The sequence below is a fragment of the Bicyclus anynana genome, chromosome 8 (assembly GCF_947172395.1).
Source record: "Bicyclus anynana chromosome 8, ilBicAnyn1.1, whole genome shotgun sequence".
Classification (NCBI taxonomy): domain Eukaryota; kingdom Metazoa; phylum Arthropoda; class Insecta; order Lepidoptera; family Nymphalidae; genus Bicyclus; species Bicyclus anynana.
The window spans coordinates 8225151-8237405 of record NC_069090.1 but is presented as its reverse complement, the minus strand read 5'-3'; the positions used below and the strand labels follow the sequence as shown (position 1 = coordinate 8237405).

Sequence of the window (12255 nt, the reverse complement as noted above, 5' to 3'; positions counted from 1 at the left end):
ATTTCCCTATTGTACGTATAGTGCTTACCCTAATTAAAAACGTTGAGCACAAAGCTTTTTAAAACTTTTGTAAAAAGTTTCCCATCTTCTTTTTTCAAAAAATAACGAACTGTAATGGGCATATTTAAAATTGTGGCTGCCTACGAGGCTCAGCTCGTAGAAACGAGAAACAAAAAAAAGGTTCTCAGTTATGGGTTAATAATGCATGATTTGACTTAACGTTATAATGCAGTAAGATTACAATTAAAATGAAACTACCCGTAATTTCAACATTTTTATTAAGAAAACGGAAACAGTGAAAAAGTACTGTAAATAGCAGTTGTTACATAATTGTTAATATATAAACAAAACATTCAATTAAATGTTACTAGATTTTTACTCTGTTACCTAAAAATAACAAATACTGTAACTATTACTTCTAATTAGTATTCACCCTAATTAGATCACTATGCAACTTTAATAATTGTCTAACTCCTAATTAGGGTACATTCTTCGTTTTAAGCTGAAATATTTACAGTCACCACGATCGCAAGCCTTTTAAAGTATTCAAAGTTACGGTTCTACCCTCACAAAACACCTACATTCCACGTAAAGTTTCACAAAAATGGACTTAGTCTCGTTATGACGTCAAGTTGTCTGTTTATTGTTTGCTCTATGATATTAAATACATCTATGTCCAAAGTTAAACTAATATGTATGTACATACATCATCGCATGTAGCTACCTACTCGTATGTTCGTAAATGTAGGAATTTGGAAGTCGTGAAAAGGACTTTTGATATGAAGGTTTGAACCTAATTCACTTGAACATTAGATAGGCTAGCGACCATGCTGAACTTTGAACAAATATAAAAAAAATGCATTTTTTACAGAAGGGATTATTTTGGATGTAATTACATCTAAATAATATACAAACAATATAATTTCAAACTCAAAAAATTTATTAAGAGGAACTTATTTACTAAGTTTAGAAACAGAATAAAAATATAGACCGCTGAGTTAGATGTAAAGCAGATAAATATATTTTTTTTTATTTTTATACATTGTGATATACGACAGTTGCCTCGACTTCTGAATATAATATATAAAAAAAAAAACATCAGTCCAGCGGGAAAAATAAAGGAGTAAATAATTTCATGGTCTCTTGAGAATATAACGATGATTTTTTTTCGCACTAAAAATTTTCATTATCATCATCATCTTAATAATCAACATGTTATTAAAAAACAATAACTATTATTCCTTCAAATTATGTAATTACAAAATTTTAACATAATTTATTTAAGATATTTATATTCAGAAATCAAGACAAGTGCACAAAATGATGTATCTGCATTAATTTATTTATACATTTACACTTCGCCAATATTTTCTAAGCATCATCACTTCAGTTCTCAGGAACCGAACCACTTAACCTCAAAATAAAGTAATGCTATAATCTATTTATATTTTCACAAGTAGACTTTTTAGAGCTCGAGGCATTATGCATTTAAAATATTTCAATAAATATAATGAATATAATATTGCAGCTATTAAGAGATAGTATACAATGGCTTAAAACAGCTCAGGCGAAAGGGCCAGCGAGCACTTCTAGTTGCAAGAGTGACTCGCCCCACCTTGTACGCTAAAAACAATGCTTATAGTGTTTTTCAGTTAGCATTGGTATGGTGATAGTTGCCTTATGACGTTCATAATACGTACTATTATCGTAAATCGCGGCAAACTCTCAAGAGTGAAACGAACTGTCACCGTATCCATGCTATCTGAAAAACATTTTAATTAACGTTTCATTAGGATACGTCAACGACATCTTGTGACGAAAATACCGCACTCTTGTGTGTCATCAAATCAAGAAAGAGAACTTTCTCGATTTTCGATTTTCCCGCCAATGGTCCGTCACGAAATCCCATAGCGCTATCCTGGGCCTAATAATGGAGTTCTCCAAAAACGAATCAAGACGGTAATTCAGTTTTACCTTGAAGTCAACATTGCCAGCTCCAGTTCAAACGAACACACAAAACATTTCACGTACCTACGCACTTAAAACAATAATGACTTTCCACTATCCTTAGCTCCATCCGGCGGAAGTTTCTCAGACTAAAGCCATATTCATCAACTCAGACCTTTTCATCTCTAAAATCAACAAACCCAACATGTCTGCACAATGCACATCTATTTACATTTTTACAAGGAAATGAAATAAATAATATTTTTATGCTTTTGATATGAGCGTTTACAGTTTACGCCAATCGTTCTCTAAATACCGAACATAAGGAGATAAAAAAAAACGTTTTTTTTTTTTCGTTATTATTGTCTTATCTGTCTGTCTGATTCGAGCTGGGCTCCGACTGTATCTGACAACATAATGTTTATTACAGATTGATCAAATATTATTTTCCAAATTTTAGTATTGTTTTAAATTGAGACACTAAAAATGGTTTTAACTAAACAAATCGGCGAGAAGCGAAATAAAGTTCAACATAAAATTAGTACAAAATATTAATTCAAATGGTTAAACGAAACAAATACTTTTTTTAAATAATGTAACATTTTTTTCTATATTAGGTAAACACATTTTCATAAAACAGCCTTTTCTGGGTATGAATTTTTATAATGTACAAAACTATAGCATATTTTATTTTAATATCTAGTTATGATTTACATAATCTTTGACACCTACAACAATTTCGTTAATAAGGAATACGATTAGGTACACGACACTAATGAATCAGTTATAGGGAGCATATACATTGGTCGATACAGAACGCCCGTATGTGAAATATATCTGGAACACATTCCATACAAAAATTCGAGGAATTACTTTGTGTAATCAATTTGATAGTTCTCTATGTAGCACAAATTAAACAGTAGACATTGTGATACTTAGCACTAAATAAAATAAATAAAAACTCAAAATATCGTTTCTTAGTTTATTACAAGGTGATACAATAGTAGTTTTTAACCGACTTCAAAAAGGAGGAGGTTCTCAATTCTTAATAATGATAATAATTTTCTACCTATGAAACTACTTTATAATCATTCTATAAATGAAACACTAACTCAACGTCCATCGTTTATATGTATAATAATTATGACCTGTCAGAAATGAACCATTATTTCAAAGAGCGGATTTTACTAGACTACTCGAAATGCTCCGTATCGACAATTGTAAATGTTCCCTTAAAGCGTATACACATTATCCAATCTGACGCGCCAATGAGATTTAGCAAATTTCTAAGGCTAGACTAGGTCCTAAATATTCAGTTCAATGATCATGTGGCAAGTTTATCATTGTAATTACTAATTAAAATTGAGATACTTAATGTTAATACTACAAAGCAAAACGAGTTACTTAATATAAGTTTTCAATATAGATATAGGTACCTATTGTAGCTATTCCTGATAGGGTTGTCAATTTAAGGGCGATCTTAGATAAGACAGTTATATTTGTTATTTTTCTTGTATAATGTAAATGCCTCACAATTAATTAACAAATAAATATTCCTCAGTGAGGAGTGGTCGTAGCTACCTAGCCTAGTAGTTATATGCCATCATAGCTATCTGATTGGATAAAGTGGTAAAGATTCCAGACAGTAGTATAAAAAAACACACACATGGAGTAACCAGTTACGGTGAGCAAAACTGTCACATTACACAGAAAGACAATATTGAAGATATTTTCATATTTACACTGACCACACACATATAATATATTCAAAGGCTTACTGTGATAAGTATATTAATATTATGACGTATATTAAATTTAAATACTAACCATACAAATCTTAAAAAGATATTTATAAGCGATCAATAACGCTATGCTCACAAAAATACGGCTTTGTTTTTTTTTCATCTCGACTAGCTTTGGGTCTTACAAGTTTAGCCCCTTTAAGAGTTGGGCGAAGACAATTTCTTTAGCTAAGTGATAATATTCGATACTAGACCACGACAAACGGCTGCCCTTTACACAATAGCAGATCCCAAACTTCAATTTACGACTGTAATAGATATATTTAAGCGAATTAAAAATAATTATCAGGACCTTTATTTTTACGTAACATGTTATAGAAAATAAGGGTGTATTCAAATTAATCACCAACGCCTATCATAATCACGTTCCACTTGGGGATCAGAACTATACTAATAATATTGATATTTTTCGATTTGCGTTTTTTTAACTCACTAGGTATATTATTTACATCAACGCTTAAAACGTACCATAATCCATACCACTTGAGTTTATGATGCATCGTTAGCAAGCAAGTGGAACGAGAAACACTGCGCCGGCGGGCATGGTCGTGATTCTTAGGAACCAAGTGGAACATAACCTATGTTGACGGGTACGGTAATGATACGCATACCTGTTACACGGTCTCGATACGATATTCTGAAACGATCATATAACACGTCTCGAGTTTCAAATTCGTCTCTATCTATAGTATCGTGTTAAAGAGAGATAGTAACTAATTCGAGTCTCACATTGTCTTATCTCTAGTATGAGTCATTTAATAATCGCGTGAAATTTAAATACACCCTTAACCTATTTATGTTTACATAATGCTCTGCTTTGTCTGTAGGCGCATGATTCGTCAACGAAATATTTCGTGAAGGCAAAATTACCTACTACCATACGTAGCGACCAGTCCCGAAACGGAGATATAGCTCTCTCTGTCGTTGCAATGGAACAAAAGAGTGATATTTTCGGTTCGATCGCTACTGGTTCACAATGTCTTTGGCTTGGCTCACATATTAGGTCGATTGGTGTATTTACTTGTAGTTTTAGATCAAAGATTTTATACTATTAGATATGTCACTAACGCGTCGAAACTGAGGCGGACTAAAGTGGCTAATTGTCTCAATTTCAATTACTTAGTTGTACCTATTGTAAACAACGAAAGTTATTTAAACAAATAATACGTAAATATTGTCTACAATGTCGAGTTGTGTTCAGGAAGTGCAAAAACTACATATACATAAATATATAAGTAAACACAAAATTGTGCATATATGTGCGTGGAGTAACTAAATTCGGATCACTTTTTTCCGGTAATTTTGTAGACACGTAACATATCTAATAGTAGGATCAGATGGAGCGCTGCCACATCAATCTATATACGACAATGTTTTTACTTATCATAATTGTAACGTATTTTTTATGGAGGCAAATTAAAAATTTATTATGGTATGAGAGATTCAACAGCAAGAGCTTACTTAACAATTTCAGGTGTCAAAGAAGTCTAGAGAAACAGGATGACTGATTCCTCATCATTTTCATGTGTTACATCTGTTGCCCAAGTTGGTACATTAAAACATTGTCTCTTATGTAAAATGTATGAAACGATCAGTGGCGTAGCTTGGGGGCCTTGTATCAAAATTAGTTGGGAGGCCCAATAGACGAGGGGCAAGTTCCGAAAATACCTTAGCAGTTTTCATGTTTTTTTTTCTCTGGGAAGCAACCAGATTAAATTTTACTAATTTTTGGTTTCACATTTAAGGGGCCCTGTAATCCGGGAGGCCCTACAAAGGATAATGAATTATTTATTATGCTTAATGTTCAAACCATTTCTATAACATTGCATGAAATTTAATAAACAAACAATCAAGTCGTATTTTTCATATGAGAACATCACATAGATTATCATTATAACAAGTATAACGTTTTGTGGTCTCAGATCTATTCACCTAGTAATATGTATAACTGTACCTATATATCGTCGTCAATTAATATTCCAGTTAATTAGTTCGATTTAATTTTTTTTTTCTGATTTTTCATCATAATATAAATATCTTTTCCAAATTATTAAGTTAAAAAAAAAAAGTTTTTTTCATTCCATCATAAAAAACAACATGATTGATTGAAATATATTTATTATTAATTGTTTTATGAGTTTATAATATTTTTCGTTTTCGGCTATTAATTTTGCTGGTTTCTTATAACAAAAGTATTTTAGTAGGTATTTGAGATAGTATATTCAATGCGCTTTGGTTAAAGATGTCCACTACATTTTATACATTTGGAAGACATTTGTATACAAGCGCTAGGTAGGAAAATGCAATATCTAAGGCCGTTCACCCACGATACTAACGACAAGCGACTCGTGGTTGATACGCTGTGCTGTCATACAATATCGCTATCCTCTGAAAACGATACGACGTACGACTGACACGTTTAAGGTCGTAGCTCATTAGACCACCCGGGACCCGACTTGCAAAGCATTGTGGATGCCTAGAGACGGGTGGCTCTAATGAGCTACGACCTTCAATGTCAGTACCACGCTACTGGATGTATCCCACTCATATAAGATTTAAACTCGGAATAACAGATAATAAGTTGTAAATTCGTATACACCTTAATTTTAGAGTTCTAAAAGTTTTTTAAAATGTCTCTTAAAATTACGCAAACACGAGACTCTATGTGATTATTGAGAACACTTTTAGAACACAAAAACGAAGATGTATTAGAGTTTAAAACTTAGTATCTCTCATTCCGTGGTTGACCTATTTTCCCTATTTGATCTGTGGGTTTTGTTGTATATCTCTGTGGGAGAACGACATAAGGCTTCCGTCACATTGGCACAGAGACAGAGCTGAAGCGACAAGGCCGGATTAAAGAGGTCGGACGAGCGGACAAAGTCGCGGTCGTCTGCTTTTATTCTACAAGCGATCTAGCGCTGCACATTTTAATAGTATGGATAAACTTAACTATTATTTTAGCGCTGCAGCAAATACCTCAATCAGCCAGGCGACATGATTTTCTTTTGGTAAAGTTCCTCTAGTACGTAGAACATAGTAACTCAATGACGATTCTTATTTATTAACCATTCGCGGACCGCGAGTTTATCGGTGAGCCCGTCTGCGTTGAAGAAGCCGACAGTCAGGGAATGCGGTTTTAATCTACCGTTGTGAGCCATTTAAAAAATCTTTATATTCCTCTATCGCGCATGCATGATACTGTGCTCGCCTATTGCCCTTAGTGAGTTTATATTTTTTTACATGTCACGTAACGGATGCGATGCGACCGGTCGTCCATTTAGGAGTCAAATGAACTTACAAAAGGAAAATACACTATTTATTTACTCATTTAAGGGTGAGGTTCCAAACAAGCGTAATTTTGTGAGTTGTCAGTCGCGTAATTTCGGTCGCAGAAATTCGCTTTCAGTCGGAACACAACTCATTTTGCGACGCCGTGTGACAGGAACCGGACCTTTAATGAAACCGAATGCAGCAGAAATTACGCGACTGACAACTCACAAAATTACGCACGTTTGGCCTCAACTTAAACCTAATAATGAGAGTTACATTTTTTTGAGCCGAGCCTGGGATTTTATGGCATTGACCTTTGTACGCGAATATTCGCTCGACTCGAAAGCACTAGCAAATGCATATTTGTGTTTACTTAAAAGTACCATGAACTCGAGAGTTCATGACATAATATCGCAAAAATATTTAGCGATTTGCGACACTTCTCTTCGATTCTGCGCCAGTGTGAAGGGAGCCTTACATTAATTGCTGTTATAAATGCAGGTCTTGAAGTCAGAGCCTCTTGGCTGAAAAGTCTTTCATAATATCATAGTTATTATTAATTGTTAGGTACCAATTCTCTTTCATTGGGAAAGTGATTCTTGTCTCCAGTATTTATATACAACCAAATTTCAAATTCTGCAAAAGATGTCGGTTAGCTTGCTTTGCTTAAAATTCTGAATAAGATTTAAAAAATGGAAAATTTCTTCATATTTGTTTAATTTTTGCTTTTAGATTAGACAAAAAAAAAACAATTTAAAAAGTAAGCTGACACCACGGCCTATTATAGACATGAAACTTTCACGTAACTTACATTAACTTATCTTATGTACATAATTTTAGAGAACATAAAACGTGTATGCATACTACATCAATATAGATATAGTATCCAATTTTATATATTTTTTTCAATAATACATAAAAATTTAAAATTTTAACATAAATGATTTGTATCTTAGTTATTGTACATGTGAGTACATTATACTAAAAGAAGAATCTATAGAGAAACAGCTTAACTATAGTCTGGCAAGTTCGTTGATGACACTCCCATGATATGCGGGCGACGGGGGAAAGACTGCGCGGGTGTGAAATCGTGCGTGCGGGGAAGTGAGGTGCATCAGTCGTGGGTTTTTCGTTCATCGCTACGCGCTCCCCGGCCCCCGCGGACCATTGGGAGTGTTACGAACGAAGTTGCCAAGCTATAACTCTTCGTCCGGTCGGTAAAGGTGCGAGGTGAGACGTAAGAGGCGGGAGAGGTGCGGGCGGCAATGGCAACATTCGCGCTTGAAGGGCTTGTCCACGTTCATCTTCATCATCATTATCAACCCATATTCGGCTCACTGCTGAGCACGAGTCTCCTCTCAGAATGAGAGGGGTTAGTCCAATAATCCACCACACTGGCCCAATGCGGGTTGGCAGATTTCACACATGTAGAGAACTAAGAAAATTCTCAGGAGGAAATCTGCATACAGGTTTCCTCACGATGTTTTCTTCACCGTTTGAGACACGTGATATTTAATTTCTTAAAATGCACATAACTGAAAAGTTGGAGGTGCATGCCTAAGACCGAATTCGAACCAACGCCCTCCTAAATCGGAGGCAGAGGACATAACCACTTAGGCTATCACGGCTCTTCTACATTAGTAGACAAGTATTGTGATTTTGGCTTGTCTCAGGTTTCCCGAGTTCTTATTGTAGTGTAAATGCTAGACGAGATAAGAACGGTCTTTAGACCGTGCATCGAGACAACGGAATTTTGATTATACTGGAAATCGCTTCTGTCAACAGTGCTAAACTAAAATTCACTCTATATAACCGTTATTAAAGTCCATTTTCTTATGACAACACATTAGCGTATGTCATCTTATATGAGGATACGCAAGGCTCGCCCCCTTGCTCTTTCTATTGCTAAAGAGTTTGCTTTAGCATACTGTTCTGTGACCTGCCTATGTTCCGTCTCTAGACAGTCTAAAGGAAAATCACGAAAAGTCCTTTTCATGAAGTCCCCCAGACGCGGCGCTAATGTCTTAATGGCGCTCATTGTCATTTAGTGATGGCGGTCTTATTGTAATTTGTGTAGGGCGCTGTCAATTTTAGTTCAGGTTTTAGCCGCGGTACTTCTTTCATGAAAAGGACTCTAACATGAATTACTAGTCGTTAATGAATGAATAAGGAATACGCCAGGTATCCTCCTCTGTCATCATACCGCGCGCGACTGTACCAAGTGAGAGAGGACTTACTTAACCGGTTTGCCTATAGTCACACGTTGAAGTAAATCTTTAAATAAAATAATATATGTTCATGTATATATAACTTATGTATATACATATATATAACTGACAAATAATTAAAAAGAAAAAACGTAAAATATTCGTCTATATTAGTGTGCAAACAATTCGTTAACCATAAATCTCTAATTATTGTTATACATATAAAACGACTTTTAATCATGTTACAATTCATAAAACCTAGCCAACAGAAAATCAATACAAGAACTTTGACATAATATTAAGAGACTTCCACTCGGCCAGTTATAACTTATGCGATGCAATTAATGTTCATTTTATGTACAATGTAAAATAGTATGACTTAAAAATACATAACAAATTAAATATAAGTAGCTAAATAGTTAGAGAGGATCTATAATAGTGAATACGTAACAAACTCAAGCACAACAAACATTAACATAACAAAACATGTTTCTTTTTACATTCAGTTTTAATTAACAAATATTTCGGCTTCTTCAGCTGTTAGCTACTTTGGACAATTCGTACATAAATTTTGATACATTACTGAATACACATTTTTACATAATTATATAATTCCAGGCATAAGGGAACGTTCTGTGGTTTACGCATTTGGGGTGAGAGAATATTTTTAATACGAGGGCTGCCATTTTTAGCCCTCATTCACATGAGAGCTTTTTTAACAGACGTTAAAAAAGCAAATATAGTATGAAGTTAAAGAAAGTCTATTTCCAACGCTCAAAATTGAAAACGCAACACTGCTCGAAAAAGCGTTGTGTTTTGAAAACGCTGTCCTGTGAATATATAGGTACTTGGATGCATTTGTTGTATTTGAACGTTTCCTTAACGTCCGTTAAAAAATCTCTCGTGCGAACGAGGGCTTCAGTCGTGTCGTTCGCCAACTTCCCGCGATTATTAAAAAAAACAAATGGCATTTTAATACATGCACTTTTATGCATTTTGAGATTGTAACATGTTTTATATGGAATTCATATATGTTGCAGGGGTACCTCCAGGGGACCATTCACCCGCTGAGTGTCGAATTCTCAAACGCATAGTTTAAATTGGACACTTAGCGAGTGAACGATCCCCTGGGGGCGCCTCCAAAACTTCTACGAATTCCACTGTTAATCTTCCAAATCCTAAAACAGAAAAACGCGATAGACACAAAATATGCCAAAGACGGTTGACGAAAATAGGTTCGCATTGTGTAATATTTTTCAAAGAATAATCCAGATCACCCCAGGCAAATATGAGAAATCTATTGCCCAGCGGAGACGTCTGTGAGTTACAATACGTTTTCTATGTCCCCGATGTGTCTTCAACGAATCAGTGTCCTGTAAATCCTAGAGTAGACCTAACCTAACCCTAGATTAATTGTTTTTGCGTGTGCCGCTGGGTAGACACGTTACTTTGCAAAACGGTCCCATAGCTCACCCATCAGTCCACAATTTGAAACACCATAGTGTCTGTGGGGATTAAAAATGTCCTCCCATGGCGAGGCGATATCCATGAGATATTCCCAAAAAACAAAAGAAAGAAAAACGACAGAATATTCCCTTACACCTAATAGTATGACTGCAAGTAACGTTTGTCCATCAAAAGATGGAGTACTAACTAACAGTACTATAGGCTAGTCGTATGGCTGAGCCCTCAACCGCGTAGTACAGTTAACCAATGATATAATGCCGTGAATAGAAATAAACAAAATTCAACCAATGGCGGAGCAACCGTTATTTCTTTCTAGCGTTAGGACGAAAGAGATGTGACTGGGACAACTCCATCGCCATTGGGCGATATTTTGGTGGACAAGGAACTCAGACAATATAGATAGAAGGACCAGTATCACACCCAAAATCACGAACAAAATTGTCTGTCATTTCCTAAGGAAAACGAGCTCAGATTTATTATATGTCTTATACTAAACTATGAGTTTTTTCCGTTTTTAAAATAAAGTTGTCACACCACTGTACCACAGGGATGAGGACTCAAGTCTTGTGATTTGCCTGTACTGCAAGTTCGCGTAGTGCTATAATAACAACAATAATTATTAATTATAATAATTATCATTATTTATTAGCACCGTCCAGTTCGGACAGTAAGCCTTCAATCAGGGCTGCCGGTCATATTTTCATGTTATTTTTACTAAGCCTGTTTTTAAGTTTTAACTACTTTTTTGCATTCATGCAAAAATAAGTAATGTCTGTTTAAGTTAACTCATTTTGTATATTATACAATTTCTGGCAACCCTGACATTCATACTACTGAGCCATATTAGTATTTTTTGTGTGCGATTATTGAGAATCGGGAATTTTGTATTTGTAGTAAATTAAATTTACCCTAAGAAAACACACAGTTTGTATGTGGTTGATTTAAAAACAACTCAGTAGTACAAATAGCATGTTCATTTACAATTGCATTTTTGCCCTAACCCTCGTGAGATACGCGAATAATACCATGATCATAATAAAAGGCATCACATAATTCATAAAGTAAATAATTTCTTTTTTTTTTGTTACTGAATCTTTTTTTAATAAGAGTTAAATGCTCTAGACCATTTATCTTATATACAAAGCGTAAAAGTAATCAATTTCAGCATCAACGCTATAGTCTGCATATGCATTGAATCGAAATATACGAGCACGACATCGTACGACCATACTATTGTTTGTCGACAACAACTCGATTTCACCTCGGGAGTCTTTCTCTCGTCTCCGCACTGACTGCACCAGCAACCACATTACACTCACATATTTAACGTAGCTTCACTTACATCGTATATCGAAACTCACTCGATAGTTCACTTTGAAAGTCAACGGTGGCCGTCGTCGTCGGCAGCGATTAGTTGTTGCGCGCCGCACACTCGCTGAAGTAGTGCACCTTGCTGCCGCCGCGTATCGCGTCCTCCCAAGCTGCAACAATAAACAGACGTTATAGACGTCGAGTACACGTGGTCGTAGTCGTTCACATACGAGTGTGTGTGGTGCGGC

General features: G+C 35.1%; 1 protein-coding gene across 4 annotated transcripts in view; it reads right to left on the bottom strand.

The window, feature by feature from the left end:
• Positions 1-261: 261 nt before the first annotated feature.
• The window catches only part of LOC112055358 (uncharacterized), a 45620-nt gene continuing 33626 nt past the window's right edge, over positions 262-12255 (bottom strand). For all 4 annotated transcript variants that reach the window (XM_052883015.1, XM_052883016.1, XM_052883017.1 and 1 more), the window contains one exon: positions 262-12177. In XM_052883015.1, coding sequence (XP_052738975.1) covers positions 12107-12177 — 71 coding nt within the window. In that variant the 3' untranslated portion in view covers positions 262-12106. The remainder of the gene's footprint in view (positions 12178-12255) is intronic.